The sequence below is a fragment of the Miscanthus floridulus genome, chromosome 13, assembly GCF_019320115.1.
Source record: "Miscanthus floridulus cultivar M001 chromosome 13, ASM1932011v1, whole genome shotgun sequence".
Classification (NCBI taxonomy): domain Eukaryota; kingdom Viridiplantae; phylum Streptophyta; class Magnoliopsida; order Poales; family Poaceae; genus Miscanthus; species Miscanthus floridulus.
This window is the reverse complement of record NC_089592.1, coordinates 72,341,694-72,365,520: the sequence shown is the minus strand read 5'-3', so window position 1 is coordinate 72,365,520 and position 23,827 is coordinate 72,341,694. Positions and strand designations below refer to the sequence as shown.

The window sequence follows — 23,827 nt, the reverse complement described above, 5'->3', positions numbered from 1 at the left end:
CTTTCCTTTGCATTATTGTAACATTGGGGTGAATATATTGTAGGCCCAGCTGGAACAAGAGAGGAGGATATGGGAGCAGATGCAGACGAAGATGGAGAGGGTGGAGGCCGAGCGGGAGGCCGAGCAGTGGAGGATGGCAGACATTCTTCAATACATGAAAAGTCTTGGCGCCGCTATGGGTGTAGTTCCGCTACCTTCGCTATTCGCTCCATCTCCACCTCCACCTCCACCTCCTCACTATTCTACTCCTGTGAGTATAAATGTTTTAGTTTGTATGTTCATGCTTACGGTCAAACCTAGTGGAGTATGAAAGTTTTATTCATGTATGGTATGTATTTATCTTGTCTCACACATGCAATCTCTTCTCCTTTGTGCAAAATCAATCGGCGGCATCGAACGATCCTCATGCTTCAGCGAATCCTTCACCAAATCAGTCTCATTGGCCATCTTGATGATGATACTTGTGGTTGTTAATGGTACTTCTATTTGCAATTGTGGTTATAGATGATGGAGCACTTGGATTACTTGTGAACTTATTTGTGTTATATTGTGAGACATATGATGTTTGTGATATATATGTGGTGTTGATGATATATATGTGGTGTTGGTGATATATATGTGATGTTGGTGATGTTTGTTATATATATCTTCTGTTTGTTTGGATGGGATGTAAAAAACAAATAAAAAAGGTTGTTTTCAGTCACTTTGCCGAGTGCAATGGCCATAACAGTCGGCAAAGTGACTACCTAGGAACATGCTTTGTCGAGTGCAAAGGCCATTGCACTCGGCAAACATCACAGATTTGCCGAGTGCCACGGGCAAGGCACTCGACAAAGGTCGCCTGTTTGCCGAGTGTCTTGCCGGTGGCACTCGGCACAGCGGCCACCTTTGCCGAGTGTCTGAGTCAACGGCACTCGGCAAAGCGGATACCTTTGCCGAGTGCTTGACCTTGACACTCGGCAAAGCCGCTGTCACGGTGGCGCTCGCCGTCACGGTACTTTTCTTTGCCGAGTGTCAGATTAGCACTCGGCAAAGGCTTTGCCGAGTGCCCGATAAAGTGCACTCGACAAAGAGGTCTTTGCCGATAAACTGTTTACCGAGCGTCCTTTGCCGAGTGTATATCGGCCTTTGCCGAGTGTCTGAGGCACTCGACAAAAAAGCTGAATCCGGTAGTGAAATAGTCTTTCTATAGAAGAGAATACCTATGAATTAAAACAACGGTAGAGCACCATATATAACAACCACAGGGCTGAAGCTATACTGTATTTAGGGGGGTGCACCCCCTCAAAAATATAAAAACAGCGACTTTAGCTAAGATTACACAATATATGTACCTCTATGATATACACCCATAATGTAATGAAGTGGACTTTCCTCTAATTTATTCTAGCTTCGCCACTGATAAGTGATAACAAGCATGGTTAAAACATGTACTACACAGCCCCATTTTTTTCTTGAATACGCAATAGTTTTGTGTATTTTTTGCATTAAGCTAGAAGAGTTTAAAAATACAAATGTCACGCTTCAAACGAACTACACACCCCCATTTATAGTATACGTACATATTGACGGGTGTGTATGCATATATAGGCAGACATTATTATGTATATTAACCCCTTGCGAGACCTAGCATAATCATCGCTAGCTGAAGCATGCATCCATTCACAAAAAATACCATATATATACTGGGAATACTAAGCTAGATAGAAGTTCATCTTTACCAAAAGGCTTCATTTTGTACTTCATCAGTGTGACGTTGTCAGTATATATATATTATATTCTCATCATATCATACCACAATTATTTGAAGTGATAAAAATCGACACAAAAATCTCACATGAGTGCATAGTGGAGCTGATCATCTTAGCGGCAGAGTTTTGCACAAGAGAGATAAAAGAGACATACAGTATATAATAAACATCCATCATCTATTTATCATGCTGCATCTAATTAAATTAAACATCGCAATGAGGAAACAATGCAAGCAGCAAGCTCGATCGTATCTTGCGCTGACATTTGGCACAGCCACACAGTCACATGCATGCAGTTTGTTGTAGTAGTATAATATAGCAGCAGTTTATATTACCTTCTTAGCAGAGTAGAGAGTACTGTATTAGCTAGAATTGATCGAAGAGCCTTTTATTAGCTCCTGTCCTGGCAGCATGCTTAATTCGATCTTCAGTTCTAGCTAGAAGTAACTATATGATGATTGATGAGACGCAGTCGTCGTCCTTGAGCTGTCGGCGACGAACGATCCTCCATTTCTACTTCAATTCCTCGGTCATGGCATGGAGATCCCCTCCTAGTATGGCGGTGGCCGTGCATGAGCCCATGCAAGCCCCTCGTGCCCGAGCTGCAGGCCCGCACCGGAGAAGGCGCCGCCCCCTGGCATGAGGCTTGGCGACACGCCGCCGGCGCCATCACCAAACATTGGCATCGCCGAGGGATCGGCGGCCATCCCGCCCATTATCAGCGGCGGTCCTCCGCCCGGGCCGCCGGGAGGCAGCTGCGGCGGCGCCTGCCCAGGCTCCTCCTCGGCGTCGTCCAGCGGCAGCCTCTCGTAGGTGGCGTTGGCGAACGTGGACGCCATCACCATGACGCGCCCCGCCGCGGTGAGCGTGCCGACCACGCTGCCGCCGACGACCTGCCCCTGCCCGCCCGCAAGGTACACGGTGAGCCCTGTGGACCCCGGCGGCGAGGGGCCCGGCAGGAACGTGCCCGTGAGCGAGAGGATCTCGAAGCGGCCGCGGAGCGCGACCACGGCGCCCGGGGCCGCGGGGTGGCGGAGCGCGACGTCGGTGACGGTGCCCGCGCCGCTGAGCACGCACACGCCGCGCTGCCTGCGGCGCGCGAAGTGCGCAATGGACTCGGCCACGTCGGCCCCGCCGGCCACCTCCATCACGTGGCTGCGCAGCGCGTTGGGGCTGTCACGTGTCACGAAGATGGGTGGCTTCGGCTTGTTCTTGGACCCTGCTGGCCGCCCGCGGGGCCGCCGGTTGCCCGTCACCACCGCGCCTTCCTTGGGCTCGCCCGTGCCGTTCTCCCGGTCGTCGCCGCTCCCGCCGCTCGTCGGCTGCTCCGTGGCGCCGTCCTTGGAGTAAGGTGCCATTTCTTCTTGGTTCTTGCCAAGGGATGGCTCCGGCAGGCCAAGCCGCCCCTCGTCCCACCACCTGTTCGCCAGCTTCAATTCTCTTCTAGCTAGCTTGCTAGTTGCTAGTAGGGTTTCGACAATCGAGCTGCTTCTTACTTTCTTAGAACAGCCGGACTCGACGGATCCTCGATCGACTTCTAGATTCTTGAAGGAAATCTCTTGCTCCCTGCTCTACGCCTTTGCAGATGCAAAACAAAATATAAGAGAAACATATTAGCTAGCTAGCCGACCGCCATGTGTCAAAGATCCAAGCAGCATATGTTTTCATCAAAGATGGGAGCATGCATATGAGTCTGAACGAGAAGAGAACACTAAAGTTCGATTGGACCGAAGAATTGATGAATTAAGCAAGCAAGAGCAAAGATCATCGAGAAACTTTTACCATGTGTTTTGCTGAATCCACCAAGAGCTGACCTCGAGAGAGGCAAAGAGGCAAGAACGAAATCAAAGGAGACTTGCCCCCTCCATCCCCTCCTCCTCCCTCTTGTAATTCTCTTTTGCTACTTTTCCTTGAAGGTTTGGTGTGTCTTCCCTCTGCTATATATGGGGAGAAGTCTTTTTACCTGTCAACCATCTGCTGCCGTATACATACAGTTCAGATTTAATTTAGACATATGTGTCATAGTAACGTACCACCTAACCGAATGTGCAATATACTTTTATCTTATAGCTTCATCACCATGCTGCACCTAAGAGATGCAATCCTTGAGTGGTGCTTATCCAAAAGAAAGAACATTTCATTCACTTATTAATTTGCAGTGTAATATTTCTTCAAACCACATGAATTTTAACAAACATGCATGTATCAAAGATTGTCAGCAAAAAATAGTAGCTGGTGAAAATCTAAAACAAACCTAACTGTTCCTATTTAACTTTAATCTGGTGCATCATGCATCTTTTGGCAGCATATATAAAAAGAATTGCAGCATATTCGATCGATCAATAGGTAGTGTGTAGGAGTCATGCATGGATCCCCGCTTCAGATTATTATTATAAGATGCTTTGGTGTGTTGCTGGTGAGGCATACTTTTACCTGCTGCCAGCTGTGCTTTAGGTAGGATTTAGGACTCTTGGAGGCTAGGGCCTGTTTGGTTCTCTAGTTCATGGACTAAAATTTTAGTTCACTTTAGTTCATGAATTAAAAGTGGACTAAAGTGGTGTTTAGTTCCTTGAACTAAAATGGACTAAAGTCATTAAATGATGTGGAAGAAAGACCCTTTTACCCATTTTTTTACCCTGGGAGAGAGAGAGGACAATAAATGAGGAGCATGGGTGTCCCCAACACCTTTTAGTCAATTTTAGTCCAGTTTTGTGGACTAAAGAACTTTAGTCCACTTTTAGTGCAAGTGTTTAGCTGTTTAGTCTAACTAAAATGCAGATTTTAATCTAAAATACTTTAGTTCGTGGGAACCAAACACCCCGTTATTTTGTGGGAGACCAAGGTTCCTTTGCTACTTCGCTAGCTAGCGCATGTGTCGCATGCATAGGGGCTGCTGGGTAGGTGAGGTGAGCAAGTAATTCCTTTATTTCTCACAAAATTCAGTAGGATGTATGTATAGGGTATCTCAGTTTACACAGAACAAACAAAATCACAGCATAACACCTGTAGTATATATATGCGGTTTCATTTGTAGATGTACTTTCATGCAATACTTTCAAATAATATGCATGGACAGGACGCTATTGCAATCAATGCATACTTTCAAATAGCCAACCTCTGTCACTGGGTCCATCATCTTGTTATAGTCACAATAACCCTCCTGTGAAACTTGAGGCACTTTTATATGCATATGCAGGGCAAAAAAGAAAACAAAGTACATGCATGTTTACAGGATGTTGCATTTTTTTTAAAATCCTCCACAGATAGATCTGTGTATTCTTCATTGAAAATCTTCAACAAATATGTAAATTAATAGAAAACCGGATTAAATTTGAAAGTACATGGGGCTTGAACAATGGTGAGCATGGAAGCATGCATTTGTCTTCGAGATCATACAACATTCAAGTTATTTAGGGCTTGTTTGGATTTATTAGCTACTAGTTAGCTAGCTAATACTCCGTAGGTCACAATAACTATTATTAACTACTTTGGTTCAACTAGTGAAGTAATTGCCGGTTGAGTATTCAGCTAACTATTAGCCAGACCTGTTTGGATTTAAAGAACTAATTATTAGCAGCTAACCACTACCGCCTTGAATCCAAACATGGCCTTATTAGCTTGCTTATTAACAGCAGAAAGGGAGAGTTGGTTTAGGTACGATTAGTATGACACATTCAACTTGAGGACAGTGAAGAATTTATTAATCGTCGACTTGTCGATTATAAAGCATCCATGGGACATGAATAATGGCCTTTTCCTTGAGGCCCTTAATTTGTATTAGAAAAATACAGAGTTAGTGAATAAAACTAATACTCCATGAAAAAATTATTAAGATCCAATCATACGTACGGCTGGATCGGATGAGATGTCAAACCATACATAACGAACGGAACCTTTGTTTTGCATTGCTTCAGATGCATGGCTTTGTCTGGTCGGATCATATGATACATATATGCTTGTATATATCCAAAGCATCCATTAGCGTCCAATCACTTGAAAGAATCTTAATTTCTTAACTGAAAATGTTTTTTTAATCAGCCTCCGACGGCTAAACTGGGTTATTTTTCTACTCCTACTTCTGAGCAAAAAACGAAAAGGACAGATTTGAGTTGAGGACCTACTGTGTTCAAGTTAAAAATGGTTTATGTATGGATAATATGAGGGTTGCAATTGCAACTAACGGTCATGCATTGTGGGTACCCCAAAATTGCACTTGCTATGTCGACTTGTGGATTATCATGGAAGAACATGAATGGCCTTTTCCTTGAGGCCCTTAATTTGTGTTAGAAAAATATAGAGTTAGTTCCATGGAAAAAAAAAATTAGATCCGATCATCCGTACTGCTGGATCGGCCGGATCAGATGTCAAACCCTGCACAACGGAGAAACTTTGTTTTGCTTCAAGGGATGGCTTTGTCTGGTCGGATTCATATGATATACATACATGCATATATGCTTATATATATCCAAAGCATCCATTACCGTCCAATCACCTGAAAGAATCTTAATTTCTTAATTGATTTTTTTTATCAGCCTCCGATGGCTAAGGCTCCGTTCGGTTCTTCCGGAACGGGCTGTTTCGCGTCTGGAACGGTTCCGGCGCTATACAAATTTGTGAAGAAACCGTTCGGCAGGGAATGATTCCCCAGTGACCGAACGAGGCTTCAACCGGATTATTTTCTACTCCTACTTCTGAACATAAAGGAAAAAGACAGATTTGAGTTGAGGACCCACTGTGCAAACTAAAAATGGTTCATGTACTATGGATAATATGAGGTTTTCAACTAACGGTGTTGCACTGTGTGGGTACCCCAAAATTTTACTTGCTGCGTTGTGATGACAAACACCCCAACCCCATGAAAAAAAAAACACACAGTAACATCTTGGGTAGTTTATTAAGTTCTGGTACATCTCCAAGTTGAAAACTCTTATTATTATTAGTCCTAGCTATTAGTAGTGTAGTGTAGGAGTACTTTAGCTAAGCTGGATGTATATATATATGACCACATCGGCCGGGCAGCTAGCATACATGAGATGAGAGAGCAAAGGGCAACACGAAGTGAATGATTAGTTTAGTGGCAACAGCCCATATAAAGCTCCTAATGACAGACAGCTGCGTGCTCATATATAAAATGGGCACAGATTCCTGTAGTGTGTGGCTAGGCTAATGGTGGTCCATGCACAAGTTGCGCAGCAACAGTACAAGCTGCAAGGGCGCCGGGGAGGCCTGTCACGCCTCTCCTCCCCTTTCTTTTAACTTAATCCCCTCGGATTAGATTAGGATAAGCACCAAGCTCCGTTATCGCCGACACGTGTACGTCAAAAGAAGCACAATTAATCCAACTACATCTAGAGCTGCTGCTACTACTACCATACATCTTGAGTACATGTCTTCTTTTTCTTTTGTATTTTGTATGTATATAAATAGAGTAGCAAGCAAGTAGTTTTAAATTGGGGAATTTTGCTGCAGGACATCGCTAAAAAGCCTAATATGCTGATGGACACCGCAAGAGCGAAATTTGCCCAGTACCATTACAAAATCGCGTCCATTTGCTGAAACACACCGCACCGAATATTTTATTTATTTATCAGATTTGCGGAGAGAGAAGGTGGGGAAATGACTCTTTTGCCCTCGTCTTCAACCTTGGGCTGGTCACTGATTTTTTTTTGCCGTAACACACAGTCTCATGTTCAGCGACAACGCCTCCATCTCGCCAGCGAGTTCATCGCGTTCCTAGAATTCCGTCTCCACCAGAAGGTTCATCTCAATCCTCTCTACGTCGTGAATCTGTTCATTTGTCAAATCCACATGTTCGCCTCCGTTCGATGGCTAGGACCTGCCCGCGACGACTTCGGCGTGGCTTGGGCGGCGCTATGCTCACTCGTGGCTTTGTCGTCACTGGACTCCGGCACCAGCACCTCAACCGGTTCCGCCGCTAGGCCCAGCCCGCTGCCTTCGGCATCCTTCTCCGCTTCCTTCCCCCGTAGCAGTTTCCTTCTCCGCGAATCACGTTTCGTTCCCCATCTCCAAACGCTGCCGATGCACCGTCTGTTTCCAAAATTCCGGCGAGGACTCCATGGACGGCATTGACGTCCTCTCTGCTCAGACTTGAGCCACTGCAACACCCCGGCGCAAGTCGCCAGCTTCACCGGTAAAGACGAGCTCGCGGCCTGCCTGTCGGGCGCGGACGTCGTGGTCCTCCCCGCCAGCGTGCCCCGGAAGCCCGGCATGACGCGGGACGACATGTTCAGCGTCAACGCGGGCATCGTGCGCCACCTCGTGGCGGCGGTGGCGGACCACGCGCCGGGCGCGCTGGTCCACGTTATCAGCAACCCGGTGAACTCGATGGTGCCGATCGCCGCCGAGGTGCTGAAGCAGAAGGGCGCGTACGACCCGCGGAGGCTGTTCGGCGTCACGACCTTGGACGTGGTCCGCGCCAACGCGTTCGTGGCGGCGAGGAGGGGCCTCCCGGTCGCGGACGTGGACGTGCCGGTCGTGGGCGGCCACCATCCTGCCACTGCTGTCCAAGGCTCGGCCCAAGGCGGCCGCAGCGGCGTTCACGGACGAGGAGGTGGAGGAGCTCACCGCCAGGATCCGGGACGCCGGCACCGAGGTGGTAGAGGCCAAGGCCGGCGCAGGGTCCGCCACGCTGTCCATGGCGTACGCCGCCGCACGGTTCCTCGAGGCGTCGCTGCGCGGCCTCGACGGCCACGACGACGTGTACGAGTGCGCGTACGTGCAGTCGCAGGTGGTGCCGGAGCTCCCGTTCTTCGCGTGCAGGGTGAAGCTCGGGAGGGACGGCGTGGAGGAGGTGCTAGGCTCCGAGCTCAGGGTGCTCACCGACTACGAGGCGCGCGAGCTGGAGGCTCTCAAGCCCAAGCTCAAGTCCAGCATCGACAAGGGCATCGCGTACGTGCAGCAGAACCAGGAGGCAGCATTGAACTGAGCCTGTGAGCCACAACCTCTGGTCGGGCTGGGGAATTGGCCGCTGTTTCGTCGGTGCTTGTCTGTGCCAATTTTGTACGTAGCACGGGGCACACCCTTCATTCATGGCTTCTCCATGGCTTCCATGGCCATGGAGTGAGGAGGAAGGACCTATTCACGACTCATGTGACGATCAGCGCTGACGACGATGAGAAGGCAGCAGTGTGTTTTGGCAAAAATTAGTGAACAGCCAGAGGTTGAAGACGAGGACAGAAGAGTCATTTTCCTCACCTTCTCTCTCCGCAAATCTGATAAATGAATAAAATATTTGGTGCGGTGTGTTTCAGCAAATGGACGTGATTTTATAATGGTACTGGGCAAATTTCGCTCTTGGCGGTGTCCAGCATATTAAGCTTTTTAGCGATGTCCTGCAGCAAAATTCCCCTTTTAAATTTGGCGATCTGGTGTAGATAGATAGAACTAGTGTCATGCATGTTACCATATATTTGTGTTATGTCCTTTTTTCTTCTTCTATTTTTTTTACTCCTAGTAAAAATACTATCTTAGTGGAAATCTGGCTATCACACGATTCAATTTTTGTACTTGAGATGCAGTAGCTGGACCATGTCATTATCCAAGAGTTGCTGTCTGGTTGTGCAGCAGCATGGCGTCAGTTGGAGCCTCAAGGTACACACAAAGTGCTCCTTTCACGGCGTCGCTTTACTAAGGCCTTTTGGATTAGGATAAGCACAAGTAGTAAAAATTACCATCCCTTCCTTCCCCGGGCATGCAATGTGGAAAAGAGTTGCTACATCAGATAAGCTTTGCATCATCAAAGCTAATTTAACCCTTTCCCAGCAGTCTTTAGTTTTGAGAACTGTCATCAGTCATGTTAAGGTTTGGTCAGGGTAGGGTTGGAGCCTAACACACAGTAAAACTTGCATCTCCTGCAGCCTGGAGTCGTCTGGTTAGGCGCAGGTTACAGTACCTCTAGTCGCAATCACAGTGAAGGGGAAGGCAAAATGCTCCTAGGCAAAACAAGTAAACAACACGGCATCGCCATCAAAATGCTGGTTGCGTCAGAGGAATGCACTAGAAAAAATCAGGTTCAGGTTCAGGTTCAGGTTCAGGTTCGATTCACTCACCACGACAAAGTCAAATTTGGGATTTCCGCACCCCTCCTCCCAGTCCCAGCCCCACTTGCACCTTCTACACAGTCCTTCGACAGGCTGCATCTCCGGCAGAAAAATCCGATGCCAGATACCCGAATTCCCAGCAAGAGCACAAATGATTACATGAAACGAAAAACAAAAAGACATTGGTACAAATGCGGCAACAACGATGGTAAGTCATCGCATATCTTTTGCGTTTCACAAAGTTACGCAACATTCACCAGCCCCAGGCGGCTTCAGCGATGTACACCCATGTATTGTATCTGAAAAACACCATGTGAGAGATCAGATCGCAGCAGCACACATCATCTCACAACTCCCAATTCCACCAATGCTCCCTTTCTTATGAGAACCAACGCTCTGGTCATCAAGTGTGGAAAAATGGGACCATACAATCAGGCAATATACATCATCACACGCAGCGACACACAGGGGCTGCAACCTTAAAGCCAGAACAGCCATGCTGCTACTTGGTAAGGTAGTATATGAGCAAGAAGGCAGCAATGAAGGATGCCACCATGGTTGCCATCCTGCGGCTTGATTTTGTCTCGAAAACCTGTCAAGTTATAGTGAGAAAAAAATAGGGTACTGGAGGGAGCAACTGATCTACAGATGCGGAAATGCTCACCATCTTGAACTTGTCCACTGTCCCGGAAAGAAATCCTCTCGAAGCATCCATATCATTACCCTGAACCGGAAATTAATGTATCAGGGTTTCATTGACAACAACATAATGTGTTGCAGGAAGGAAACCAGTACCATTCTGTCCAGCATCCGGTTATGATTCTCCACTTCTTCATGTATATCGCCAGTCAACTGAACATACAACAGAATTTAGCGCAGTTACAATATACCCAAAACTCAAAATGGCATCAATAAAATGGGTGAAACAGAGTAGAACACGCAAAATTTAAACATGATGACCTGTATCACTGTATGCGTAAATCCCAGATGGAAATGTTGAATTTTACTGTTGCAATTTAATGTGCTCTGCAAACACTATAACACCCAGATGGGAAAATGGCATTTTAATTTTACTTATTCAATTTACTGATTGTATGCATGAAACACGAGATGGAAAGTAATCTTAAGTCGATCCCTATGGCAGAAAAACTGCAAAATGGTATATGTAACCATGTCATACCAGCTGGTTGATCAGAAACCTGTACCAGTACTAGCATACCTATATGAATTATATGAAAATTCCAATTGCGAAACCATTGCTTTATAGTCATCTTAAAGATCTTTGTACACAAATTAGTAATTTGTCAGGAATTGCTAATTCTGTCCAACATCTGTCTATCAAATTGACAAATAATCTCATCTTTACTTTTGGAGGATGTAGCATAAGTTTATTTATTATCAACATTAAAGAAAGCTGTTTCAAATATTTCCAATTATTACCATACTCAACACTGTGGCACTTTGCTTTCCTGTTTTTAGTAGGATATTAAGGTTCTGCCAGGTCCACTGAACCCAACAAAATGTTGAAATGGTTTGCAAAGATAGGAAAGTACAGCATACGTACTCTTTTGAGAACGCTGACCCTATCATGCAAACTGTCCAGAGCTTGATCATTCTCATGCTCATGAATTTCACGAGAAGAATAAGCAGGAGCTCTCACCCCACCTTCTTCAATGCCATCAAATAAAGCAGCTCTATGGCTGCGGAAGTCCCTGCAAAGAACAAAAATGGATAAATGGAATCATTACGGTTTGCTAACCAAAGTAGTGGAATTATCTACTGGTTGTCTGTACTTCCAATGACTGCATAAAGAATATAGGACAAAATAGTCATTTTTCATGGTATCTGTCTATTCTTTTCTCACTTTTGTATAAAATACGGCACTTTATAGATGCCTAGTCTCATATCTTATGGATCTTGTCAAATTTCATGTAGATGGCATGTAACCACACCTTTTCCTTAGATCGTTAATGGATAAAAGGTAACTTTGTACGAAGCCATTACCACAAAGCCTATAAATGAAATTAAGAGGAAAGAATGGTAAATTGGAAAATAAGGATGAGCTACAATCTGATGAGGAAAAAGGAAGGCTGTATGCAAGCACTTGCTAGTTGCTGCTCTGTTGATTTTCTTGAATTACGATTAGACTGCAATTCACCAATTAAACGGAAGGAACGAGCAATTTCAGTAGGTAAGTTAAACTACCAGTACGCCAAGACCAGGGACAGTGGCAGTCTGAATGAGTATGCCTGTGCAATTAGTTAGTATCGCTGCTGCCATGCGAAATGACTAGTGTTGGGAAAATCATGAGAAACTAATGAAAACAACGTTTACAAACATTGCCACAACTGAATGTAACCATCCATTTGCAAGTAAAATGAGACACCAGGAAGGCAGGAACAGACAAGCTTAACTTAGTAAGGCGATGAATTGGAAGATTATCGTATCCTACACTATTGCCATGTTCTGCTAGGTGCTAGGAGCAGAAAACAAAAACCCAGCATTTAGCTTTGAATAAGTTCAATCAAATTGAGATACGACTAAACTGGTTGTCTGGCTGCCTGGGGAAAGGATCATGCATGATGGACAAAGGAGCCATAGATGTGGCAATCTACTGATTCGAAAGAACTCGCTGCTAAAGTTGGGCATCCAGAGGGGTAAATGGCATTAAATTCATAATTCGGCAACACCAAGCACTAGTACTGGGAAATTAGCTGAGGCGTCACAAGAACAATGGGATTTCCTTCCCCAGGCACAAACGGACAAGTGGGGCGCAGCAGATAGTACTCAGCAGGTAAGGTATGGGTAATAGGATCCAAAGATGGCGCAACGAACGGCATCAAGTATACAGATTTGCATGGGCAGAGTTGTTCGGCACCAATACCACAGTCCTTCGTCTCAAAAACGCCACATTCCTAAACACGCAAGCTCACGTTATGACATCAAGCAAGCGCATGAATGAACCTGTAAAAAAAACGCGGAATGGTTCGAGCTACCCACTAATAGTCGAGATAGATAGATCATGGCCTGGGGATTGCTAGCTAGGTTTGGGCTATTAAAGATCCTGACCTCCTCGAGTTCATCGGACGCGACCTCCACTCGCGGAAGAGTTCTCACGAGTGCGCGAAGAAGCCGATGGAGCCTGCCTGCCGGTGCGGGTGGGCGGCGAGATCTGATGAAAGCTTGGTGCGCCTCCTCCGTCCTTCCGGAGCAAGACGACGCAATAGGGGCCGGAGTGACTGGGCCCAAATCGCAGCCGATATTGGGCGGGAGGGCGGGCCTGCTTTGTTTTTCGGGTTGGGTGGCATGCACACTACTGCTACGAGAGCTGGGCCCATCGCGTGTCGGTTACATTGCGGCCCATTTCAATCAATTGGAGAAGAAGAAGTTCCATTTGTTCTGCGCGGCGAATCGCTCCGCCTCCGCCTTCCGGCGATGGACGCCGCCGGGGAGGGGAGAGCCCTCCCGCGTCCAAGAAACGCAGTCTCCAGCCCCGACGCCGAAACGAGACTTCCTCTACACCAGGTAACGCGCGACCTCACTCGCACGGCGACATTGCTATCCAACGATGCTGCATTGCATTTGCTGCGTCGGCGCTAGTTTTACACCGGCCACGCCCAACACCTGCTCGACGATATGCTTCATCAGACCCGTATGCCACACCGACATCCTATGAACGTCGGTGTCTGACAACTAGGTATGTCTGTCATTGCCATAGTTTTCAAGGTGTCGCCTTGGCGATGCCTAGGCAGGCGTACCCAGCTCGCCTGGGAAACAGTGGCGCCTTGTGGCCTAGGCGTCCAGGCGTACCAAGCACTCGCCTGGACGCCTAACCGCCTTTTAAACTACTGCGTATTATTCTGCTCGACCCTGCTTAGCGTGGAGAAGCAGCTTATGCGCTGTTCAACATAGGACCTGCTGTGAAACGAGATTCCCAGGTGTTTTGCGCACTGTTATGGTTACTATATACCTGGGCCCCCCTTTCTCTCTCTCCCATTCTCTAAAGAGAACCAAAAAGACCTTTCATCTAAAAAAAAAAGAGAACCAAAAAGACCTGTCTTCTATTGTTTCTTTAGTTTTCTTCTCAAAATCTGTAACTTACTTGGGTGACTTTTGCATAACATAAACAATAAAGGCATGCCAACAATAAAAAAAGCCTATCCTGGGTGATATAAATGGCTTGCTCTGATAGAAGGTCTAAATACAAAAGAGCCTGCGAAAACACCAGACTAAATACATTATGGGTTGTTGCTGCAGGTAACACTAAATATGAAATGACGTTGACATGTAATGTAAGCACGAATTTCAACTGATCCTATTACCACTAGCTTACAAGGTTTTATAACTTTCACTTGAAGAGACTTTGTTCTGAAAAAAAAAACTTGAGTCCGCCTTCAGTCCCCCTTTCTTCAGGCTCACATAATGTTCTTGATTTTTCAGTCCATGTAACCATACTTTATTAGCACCATCGTTATCTTTTTTGGAAAAAAAGAGGGATAAGCAATAGCTAAAGATACTTGCTTACAGAGTCCAACAGATGTTCAGTACAAGCACTAAAATTACAATTATACACTCAAGAACCATCTGGTTTCCACATAACAAACTGAAATGCAGTACCGTTACCGTCTATTTATCTTCAATGTTCTATTTAGCTGCACCAAATGATGTGTTTCTAACTGAAAAGCAATTTCACTTCTGCAGGACTTCAGCACGCAGAAACTAGGATTGCTAAACTACAAAAGTGCAGCTTGATGTTTTAGTTATGAGTTCATCATCACACAGCTTCTTCAGTAACTCAATGCCCATGCTAGAAAACTTGATTGACATCTGTAAGATATTGTTACCAAAACTGTTCAAACTTGTACAATAACTATCAAATGCCTCATTTTGTCATGCTTCGTGCAGATAGGCAAAGGCTACTGACTGAAGGTCATCCATATCATGATACCCACTCCCTTGCGTGGTGCAAGAAGGATTGCTGTTGTTGTAGTAGTCAGGCATGCATAAATCTGGCTCATAACCTTCAGAATGTTGAGTTGATGTTGATGTGAAGTAGTCATTTGCAAAGTATAACTGCCTCTCACTCTTTACTGAAGAATTGTTTGCCGTTGTTGGGTGGAAAAAGAGCTGCCCGTCTTGAATGTAAGGTGCTAATCTTTCACAGTTTTCTTTCTGAGGGTTTGGTGCCAAGGATCCATCTCCATATCCTTGTGTTGCTAGAGCTTTGAAAGACTCTAGTTCTGCTTGCAGACTGACCACCTATGAAATGTCACAAGTAATACACTTTGTAAGTGTTGATTTCCTTGCAGTGTGAATTATTATGATAGAGAGAGCTTTTTAAATAACCAAGAATACTATAAATTTATGCATTATAAAAAAAAAGTAAAGAAGCAGCAGTCTCATAAGATAGGAAGATATGTCTATTATATCATCACACATAATGGTTAGCTGCATTTATGAAATTATATGATAATCCAAAACTTTTTCATGCTATAGTTAAGTTTGTTGTGAGTGTTATTTCAGATGAGGCTTATAGTTTTCAACATTTGCCAAACTATCACATTTCTGCGAGGCTGCAGCTCGACTGCTCGAGTGACATTTCCCCTTTGTATATTGAATGTGAACCAAACACCTCATTTATGCATAACTTTATTTTTGGAAATGAGTGCTAATGTAGAATCTGCTTACCTGTTGTTGCAGAGAAAAGATGTGAGCAACACAGCCATATATGGGATCCTGAAGCCTAGCCTGCGCCTCATATGACATAGTGACTGCAGCCTCGCAGCGGTCACTTATTGGGAGATGCATTAGGAGCTTTGAGGCATTGCTAGCCCCAAAGACCTTATGGATAGCAGCAAAGTGTGCAGCCCCTTGCTCATGACAGAAGTATGGAGTGAAGACACACCCCTTCACACACTTCCTGCGTAGGAACTTGCACGCACCACATGGTGAGCCAAGGCCTGTCATCTTGGATCTTCTTGTTGATGCTGTTCTTAGTCTTATTCTTACTCCTTGATGTGAATGCTATGAATCATGGGGTCATCATTCTCTGCTATTTATAGACACTAGCTAATGCTGTGAGTAACTTAGTATATTGAATAATTAATCCATCTTGGTCTCCCTAGTGGACTACAAGTTCAATTATTATTTTAATCATGGTTGTTCCACTCCTTTCATGTTCATTTAACTCTGTATTCTGCTTCAGATTCCTTCCAAAGTGGTTAAATGACAAATGATGTAACACTCCAAATTATTTATAATTTTGTTGTTGATTGTTTATTAGTTGATAAACTTTACATCCTTTTCCCGGACTGCGCAGGACAGCTCGTTGCCATTTCATCAAGAGGAGGGAAAAAAATACAAGGAGAGAGGTTAAGCCATCTCCCTAAACGCCCATTTTCTGATAAACTTTACTCATATGCAAGTTATGTGTTAATCTTACCTCCTTTTGCTAGTTCAGTAAGGACAGAAATATCAAAAAAAATTGAACAAAATTTATTTATTTTCTATGTTATTGTCATCTCTAAGTACATGTTTAGAAGCTTTGCATTTTGTTTCTGAGATTATCACATGATTAGATTAGAATTAGATAATCACTTTCCATCAAGTTTGTGTACCACCCACCTATATGGCTAAACAGGTGGACCTCTGATGATATTTATTCTACCCTACTAGGCTGCCTAGACCACCACAAATATTAGCTTTATTCAATGTCGCATTTTTGGGTGCTGTCGTAGTACTAACAGTAGTTAGTTTGTTTAGTTAGAATCTCATGGAGGCCACACTGCTCATTATGTAAATTGTGGTGCTTCTGCTTGTCAATTTGCAGAAATAATGATAAAGCTTGCCCACACCAAGTGTGCCACTTTCCAGACTAATGAAAGTATATAAAGGAAATGAAATGATCAGTTGTCACTACCTGCCACGCCAGTGGCATGTACTTAGCCTTTACTATCATTCTCCTCTTCCCAACTAAATTGTGCTGTAGACCAAACGGAGCATAATTAATGATGCCTTTTCCCAATCTAAACTTTCCTCTTAGCTGGTTCCAATTGATTAAATTCTGATGAGAAAGCTGGTCCTTTTGTTGTTTTTACTTTACTGGTTATTTTAGTCACCTATGTATTTTCATTTATGTTGACTAGCCTATAGCATCACTGGGGGTATAGCCCCGGTACCCACAGCAAGGGACATAGGCCGCACGGTCAGGGACGGTCTAGCCCACAAGATTCAAGACTTGCGGCGCACAGGCACTGCTCGCGTACACCGCAAGGCATCTAGAAGATCTGATCGGATACTATAGATATTGTAATCCTACCATATAACCAACTAAGATACTTTTCTCGTAACCCTACCCCTCCAGAGTATATAAAGAGGGGCAGGGGTCACCTAGTCAGCATGGAGATACAGATCGTGGGCTTCGCCTAGAGTCATCTCATCAATACAAACCAGCACAGAATGTAGAGTTTTACTCATCTTGACGACCTGAACCTGTATAAATCTTGTCTTGTGTCTCTATTACCGCATTTAGTTCCCGATCACGCGCACCTCTACCAATCAATCTACCATCGTGGGTAACCCCCTCGGTGGACTGCCGGGCATCTTTAGTAGACAGTTGGCGTGCCAGGTAGAGATGTGCATGCTGATCCCCTGATGAACCAGATGGACCTCAGATCAACATAACGTTCTCGGCGGGATCGACCTTCAATTTGGTACGGGAATTTCTCCATCGTCGTCATTTGCCGCGATTCGGCTCCTTGCGCGCTTCAACCTGCAAAACACCAGGCCCATGTGCTACCACCTCGTCTCGCTCGTGAAGCACTCGTCGAATCGTCGGCAGCATCGTCGACAAGCAAAGCGTCCAGATCAAGCCCGACTTCGACACGAGGGCAATCTGCTCCGACCGACTCGGACTCTCCTAATCCAAGACAAATCACGGCGTACGCGTGGTCCGTCAGCAGCGGCGTACGAAGCACCCCGACCCTTGCTGATTGGATCTGATCCTATCGTGATGCTTAGCCTGTCTACGACACGAACCACGATCGGGCTTATGATTCACAGGCATGCAAGCAAATAAGGAACCACCGTACTATCTTACAGAGCCATGCAAGCAAGGAAGCATCACTACGGGAGACGCGCTCTTTACCGAGTGCTCGGAGCTTTGCTGAGTGTCGAAACACGGGCACCCGGCAAAGAGACAGTTTGCCGAGTATGCACTCGGCAAAGCCGGCCCTCGGCAAAGGCCGTCTTTGCCTTGTGCCAAACACTCGGCAAACGTCCTCTTTGTCGAGTGTCAGACACTCGGCAAAGAAGAACTCTCGGCAAAATACCTTAGCCGACGCCGGTGGCCCCTCCGTCATCCTTTGCCGAGTGCTGGCCGTTAGCACTCGGCAAATGTTCTGTCTTTGCCGAGTGCTGCAAGTCTGGCACTCGGCAAAGAGGTTCCTTTGCCGAGTGCCAGTTCCGACACTCGGCAAAGTATTTTTTTTTAATTTTTGTTTTCAAATTTTTTCTGTGGGATTTATACAGTACCTTGAAGCACATGTTCCAATTTGGAACTTTCTATGACTTTTTGGTATATATTTTTTTAAATTTTTTATGTTTACTTGAATTTTTCTTGAAAAAGTAAATTTGAACTGCAGGTGCATGAAATATTAGAATTTAGCGATTCAAAAAATGGTATTCATGTTTTTGAGTGTATTTTGAGGCCGTGTGCAGGGACATTCGTAAAATTTCGAACATCTGTTTCACGAAATATGACCACCAACTTGTTAGAAAAGTGTTTTTTAATTATATAAAATGCATCGTAAACAACTTTTCTAACACCTCCACACATGTCTAACAAGTCTAACAAGTTGGTGGTCATGTTTCGTGAAACAGATGTCCACACATGTCTAACAAGTTGGTCATGTTTTGTGAAACAAATGTTTACGATGCATTTTATATAATTAAAAAACACTTTTCTAACAAGTTGGTGGTCATGTTTCGCGAAACAGATGTTCGAAATTTCACGAATGTTCCTGCACACGGCCTCAAAATACACTCAAAAACATGAATACCATTTTTTGAATCGCTAAATTCCAATATTTCATGCACCTGCAGTTCAAATTTACTTTTTCGAGAAAAATTCAAGTGAACATAAAAAATTAAAAAAATATACCAAAAAGTCATAGAAAAGTTCCAAATTGGAACATGTGCTTCAAGGTACTGTATAAATGCCACAGAAAAAATTTGTAAACAAAAATTAAAAAAAATACTTTGCCCAGTGTTGGAACTGGCACTCGGCAAAGAAAGGAACCTCTTTGCCGAGTGCTAGGCTTGCAGCACTCGGCAAAGACAGCTCAGATTTTTTTATTCTTTTGGATTAAAAGTAACCCTAAATTTCTTTGCCGAGTGCCCGCATCTCGGCACTCGGCAAAGAACCGCCCCACTTAACTCCCACTCTCCCAGCCGCGCGCCGCAGCCGGCCCCGCCCCGCCGCCGCCCGACCGCTCCGCCGCGGCCATCCCCGCCGCCGAACTGGTGCCCTGCCCCCTGAACCGCCGGATTGGAGGAGAGGAGCAGGGCAGTAGAGGAGAGAAGGGAGGTGGAGGAGAGAAGGGAGAAGGAAGAAGGAGAAGGGAGGGGAAGGAGAAGGGAGAAGGAAGAAGGGAGGAGGAAGGAGAAGGGAGGAGGAGGAGCCTCGGCCGCCGGCCACGCCCCTCGTCGTCCGTCCCCGTCGTCGTCCCCGCCCCTCGCTGGAGACGAAGGTGACCCCGGCACCGCGTCGCCCGACTCCACCGCCACCCAAGGTATAAAGCCTCCCGGTTGTCGGCCTTCGTGCCTTGTATGTCATTGACGGCCTTCGTGCCGTATGTGGATGTGTGGGCCTTCGTGCCGTACGTGGATGTGTGGGCCTTCGTGCCGTATATATGCTGTCGGCCATCGTGCCGGCTTTTTTCTTGCAGGTTTTGGAAACCTCTCCGTACAGGGGAGGTTTTGCCGAAATTTTTAACTTATAGTATTATAATTCTTCTTTTGCAGAGCAGGACCCGTCGGAGGGGACCCGTAGTACGTAGGCGACCCCGATCATCTTTGTCGGTGCTGTGGTTCTGCCTGCACAGCGTCACCTCGCCACTGCCCCGCTAGCCTGACTCCACCGCCACCCTAGGTATAAATAACCTCTCTTCCTTATGGTTGTCGTAGATCGGTGTAACCCAGTTAGGCGTCTCTCGTTCGAAACAGATACGGTTGGAGGTATGCGGATCTTCGCATATCTAAGACCGTATCTATTTCAGATTGTCCACTTTTTTGGACAGCCCGCGGATGCGTAGATGGGGTAGTTTTCATGTTCTGCTTCGATCCAAGACAGAGTTTCAGCACCACCTCCCTGTTGTTCTCCGGATACACACTCTCCCTTCTAGGACGTGTATTGAGAGAACAATGGGGAGGTGCTGCCGAAATTCTGTCTTGAATCGGAGTAGAGCATGTAAACTAACCTCATCTACGCATCCGCGGGTGGGATTAGGACATATCCTCACCCATTAGATAGTAGGCACGCCGTTCAGATGCAATTGGTGGTTAATTACTCGCTCATGTATATGCTAGATGATGGATAACCGTGAGTGGATGTACACGGGCCGCCCAAGTCAGGCTGAAATCACCCCTGAATGGATGGACAAGACCGAGGGTTTCTTGAACCAAGCATTTGGCAAGGCAGCTAATGGAGCGAGAGACACATTCTGTCCCTGTAGCGAATGCGGAAACATGAAAAGAAAAACAAGAAAGATCATGAGGGAACATCTTTGCAAGCGAGAGACACATTCTGTCCCTGTTATTTTGTAATTAGATTTTCTTTATTTTGCATCTCTTACTAAGTACGTCTCGTTTATCTGTACTTACTAGTTTACTCTTTTGAATTGCAGGTGATGGGGCCCACTAGGAGGAGCTGCCCCTCGGTTTACGCCAATCAGAGGGACATGGCGGAGGCGTCAGAGAGGCTGAGAGGCAGGCCCAGGCGGGAGCCGTTGACTGACCACAGGCGTAGCTCCTCACGCGACTCTGTGCACGACGACGACCTTCAGCACACGGTGGACGGGGACGGGGGTCCACGGACGGAGGACGAGGAGGCGGTTCCAGCGACGGAGGACGAGGAGGCGGCAACGGTAGGGGGTTCCACTTCCTCTGGTACATCGAAGCCCTACCAGTGAGGTCCCACAAAGCTCCCGAAGCGACCGATACCTGTTGAGAGGCGCCCACTGATTGCACCCGAGGGCGATAAGTAAGTAACTTCATATGTTCTTCATTTGATATGTTGAAAAATCATAATAACAACTAATAACTATTGTGGACCACTTGTGCAGGAACTGGGTGCTTGTGGACCAGGCGGCCCCGGCATGCAATGTGAATGGCATCCTGGGACTTCTGTGCAAGGAACACTTTCCGGCCTGGTTAGGAAAGGAGATCAGGATTGGGAGCCGGCCTGGACGTTCGACCACTATGCCCTCGTGCAGGATGCTCCAGATCATAATGGCATCTACTGTAGAAACAAGGCAGATCGGGTGATTAGGGAGTTGTGGGTAAGTCTTTCTTGCACTACATTCCTCAATTCCTCGTATTCATTGGACATTCTTGAAATAAAATAATGGATACCTCGTATCTTTATGCAGGACTTCTTCAGAATCCAGGAGGGACAGGAGGAAAGTGCGTATCAGGTGGCTTACGCTTCCTGTAAAAAGCGTGTCACGGACTTGCACTACGAGTCCCGCATCTAGGCCCACATAGACTACAATGCCAAGTTCCTACTCAGGCGTGTCAACAAAAAGGAGGCAAGACGGATGACGCTGACAAGGGAGCAGTACATACAGGTAAATACAAAACATGAATATTTATTTCTTTTGAGATTAAGTATGCCTAATTTGATCTTCTGATATGTCGTCTACTTGATGTCCTGTAGGCGATTCCAAGCTGGTGCGTCACCCACCCCAATTGCTGGGAATATATTGTGGACACCTGGTTGGACGGGGACTGGCAGAAGAAGCACGAGGAGGCCCGCGATAGGCGTTTGCAGATGCCAGGTGTACCTCACCATCAGGGCAGCCGCAGCCTCAGCAAATATGCAAAGGCATATGTAAGTCTCCGCCATTGCTCTAATCTAGCCGTGCTCAATTCCGCATCATTTCTAACCACATGTTATTGTCTTTCTCGTAGTCGGATGCACACGGTGGCCAGCCAGTTCGTCAACTCAAGGCATATGCTCTGGCTCACATGGGCAAGGCGACGGCCGACATCGAGTACGACCCAGATGCCCCGCTTGAGGCGTACACCAACTCCAGCATCCACACCCGCCTCTCTTCGTACACGGAGGCGGCAAGGTCAATCCATGGGCCGGGCTACGATCCGAGAACCGAGGAGCGCCTTGATCTTGAGCTCGTGATGAGGGTGGGACAAGGCAAGAAGCATGGACGGTTCTGGATTGGCGACGGCGTCCTCGACACGGCCTCTACCCCTCTCCACCAGCTTCGAGCAACGAGCATGAGCTCAAGCGTGCCCATACGCCAACAGTCGACCGTGGTGTTGGCACTTTAGGTAAGCATTCATGTTTCATTCGTTGTTCTTTGACTTTTGCATACCTTACCTATGCATTATTGAAACATTGGGGTCAAATGCTGCAGGCCCAGGTGCAGGAACTGCAGGCCGAGCGGGAGGACGAGTGGTAGAGGCTACAGACTTTGGAGGCCCAGCGGGAGCAAGATCAACGGCAGATGGCCGAGATGATCAAGTTCATGCAGCAAATTGACCAGGAACAAGGTTGGGTGATCCCACAGATGCTGCTTGCTCCAGATCCACCTCCACAACGTCTTGATTCTACCCCGATGAGTATAAGTATGAAGTTTTACTTTCTATGCTGAAACTTAGAGAACCCTAGTGAAACCTAGAGAAACCTAGTGGTGGTGGTGGTGGTGGTGGTGTGGTGGTCATGGTGGTGGTGGTGGTGTGGTGTTGTTGTTGGTGGTCACGGTGTTGTGGTGCTCATGGTGGTGGTGGTCATGGTGGTGATGTGGTGGTGGTGAAGTGTTGGTGATGGCGGTGATGTGGTGGTGGTGGTAGTGGCGGATATTTATCTTGCATATTTATCTCTTCTCTTGTCGCTCACGTGCAATCTCTTCTATTTTGTGCAGCATCAATCGGGGGCGGCGTCGAACCACCTCGGAGGGTCGTTAGGATCGCACTTTGGGCCATCCCAACTCGGACCGTCGCCGTGAGCTTCAAATGGCAGCCGTTGTGATATAATGCACTTGTGAACTATGCTTGTGTGTTTGGACTTTGGACTTGGGAGTCGAGATTGTGATACTTGTATGCTATGTTTGTGTTTGTGGTGGATTGTGATATACATTTGTATTATATATATATTTGTGTGATATATAGTTGTGTTATATATATATGATGTATATCTTGTTTGCAACGATGGAAGACTAAAAACCAAAAAAATTAAATTTTTTCACTTCTTTGCCGAGTGTCATGACCATGACACTCGGCAAAGCTGGAAATCTGGGACACCTAGTTTCCCAGCTTTGCCGAGTGCCATGGTCAAGGCACTCGGCAAAGAAAATGCAAAAAAAAGAAAACAAGATTTGCTGAGCGCCAGATTCAGGCACTCGGCAAAGAAGTTTTTAAAAAAAATAAAAAACACATTTCTTTGCCGAGTGCCGACTCGTGGCACTCGGCAAAGTGGCCGTCACCGTGACCTGGCAGTCACGGCGGCTTTTCTTTGCCGAGAGCCGTTGTGGCACTCGGTAAATCCTTTGCCGAGTGCCCGAGATGCGACACTCGGCAAAGAAGCCTTTGCCGAGAAGGGATATGTCAACAGCTCTTTGCCGGGTGCAGCACTCGGCAAAGGCTTTGCCGAGTGCAAAGCCTTCTTTGCCGAGTGGAATTGCACTCGGCAAAGGACGCGTCTCCTGTAGTGCATATACGTGGTGTACAAGGCCATGCATCAATGGAGTGCGTATACATGTATATGTCACCGTTAGACCG

General features: G+C 46.3%; 4 protein-coding genes and 1 pseudogene across 8 annotated transcripts; 2 read left to right on the top strand and 3 right to left on the bottom strand.

The window, feature by feature from the left end:
• Positions 1–1,861: 1,861 nt before the first annotated feature.
• LOC136501669 (AT-hook motif nuclear-localized protein 20-like) lies at positions 1,862–3,643 on the bottom strand. Its single transcript, XM_066497185.1, has 2 exons — positions 3,534–3,643; positions 1,862–3,328 (listed from the first exon to the last, which is right to left on the bottom strand). Exon 2 carries the CDS (start codon positions 3,107–3,109, stop codon positions 2,303–2,305), a length of 807 nt encoding a protein of 268 aa, XP_066353282.1. The 5' UTR covers positions 3,110–3,328; positions 3,534–3,643; the 3' UTR covers positions 1,862–2,302.
• Positions 3,644–7,847: 4,204 nt separating this feature from the next.
• On the top strand, positions 7,848–8,697 carry LOC136500013 (malate dehydrogenase, chloroplastic-like; annotated as a pseudogene).
• A 1,144-nt stretch (positions 8,698–9,841) lies between these two features.
• LOC136501064 (bet1-like SNARE 1-1) lies at positions 9,842–13,037 on the bottom strand. Its single transcript, XM_066496557.1, has 5 exons — positions 12,881–13,037; positions 11,376–11,523; positions 10,607–10,663; positions 10,476–10,535; positions 9,842–10,403 (listed from the first exon to the last, which is right to left on the bottom strand). The coding sequence occupies exons 1-5, from the start codon at positions 12,892–12,894 to the stop codon at positions 10,314–10,316; spliced, it is 369 nt and encodes a 122-aa protein (XP_066352654.1). The 5' UTR covers positions 12,895–13,037; the 3' UTR covers positions 9,842–10,313.
• Positions 13,038–14,670: 1,633 nt separating this feature from the next.
• On the bottom strand, positions 14,671–15,802 carry LOC136501062 (LOB domain-containing protein 29-like). The gene is made up of 2 exons (XM_066496550.1): positions 15,500–15,802; positions 14,671–15,070 (listed from the first exon to the last, which is right to left on the bottom strand). The coding sequence occupies exons 1-2, from the start codon at positions 15,776–15,778 to the stop codon at positions 14,702–14,704; spliced, it is 648 nt and encodes a 215-aa protein (XP_066352647.1). The 5' UTR covers positions 15,779–15,802; the 3' UTR covers positions 14,671–14,701.
• LOC136501063 (uncharacterized) lies at positions 14,996–23,166 on the top strand. Of its 5 annotated transcripts, none has more exons than XM_066496556.1 (11): positions 14,996–15,098; positions 15,512–15,759; positions 16,131–16,182; positions 19,835–19,961; positions 20,399–21,071; positions 21,154–21,369; positions 21,460–21,657; positions 21,747–21,920; positions 22,001–22,378; positions 22,465–22,600; positions 22,972–23,166. In XM_066496556.1, exons 7-9 carry the CDS (start codon positions 21,628–21,630, stop codon positions 22,376–22,378), a joined length of 582 nt encoding a protein of 193 aa, XP_066352653.1. In that variant the 5' UTR covers positions 14,996–15,098; positions 15,512–15,759; positions 16,131–16,182; positions 19,835–19,961; positions 20,399–21,071; positions 21,154–21,369; positions 21,460–21,627; the 3' UTR covers positions 22,465–22,600; positions 22,972–23,166. The 5 variants fall into 5 exon arrangements, with proteins under 5 accessions (XP_066352653.1, XP_066352649.1, XP_066352650.1 ...); XM_066496552.1 differs by having other exon boundaries at positions 22,465–22,675; XM_066496553.1 differs by lacking the exon at positions 14,996–15,098 and having other exon boundaries at positions 15,645–15,759; positions 16,136–16,182; positions 22,465–22,675.
• Positions 23,167–23,827: the final 661 nt, after the last annotated feature.

Coding starts and splice junctions, on each gene's coding strand:
- LOC136501062 (XM_066496550.1), bottom strand. CDS start 15,778: ATGACAGGCCTTGGCTCACCATGTGGTGCGTGCAAGTTCCTACGCAGG. Junction 15,071..15,499: donor TCTTTTCTCTGCAACAACAG/GTAAGCAGATTC, acceptor GACATTTCATAG/GTGGTCAGTCTGCAAGCAGA.
- LOC136501064 (XM_066496557.1), bottom strand. Junction 10,664..11,375: donor GGGTCAGCGTTCTCAAAAGA/GTACGTATGCTG, acceptor TTGTATGTTCAG/TTGACTGGCGATATACATGA. Junction 10,536..10,606: donor ACCGGATGCTGGACAGAATG/GTACTGGTTTCC, acceptor TTTCCGGTTCAG/GGTAATGATATGGATGCTTC.
- LOC136501063 (XM_066496556.1), top strand. CDS start 21,628: ATGACGCTGACAAGGGAGCAGTACATACAG. Junction 21,658..21,746: donor CAAGGGAGCAGTACATACAG/GTAAATACAAAA, acceptor GATGTCCTGTAG/GCGATTCCAAGCTGGTGCGT. Junction 21,921..22,000: donor GCAAATATGCAAAGGCATAT/GTAAGTCTCCGC, acceptor TCTTTCTCGTAG/TCGGATGCACACGGTGGCCA.
- LOC136501669 (XM_066497185.1), bottom strand. CDS start 3,109: ATGGCACCTTACTCCAAGGACGGCGCCACGGAGCAGCCGACGAGCGGC.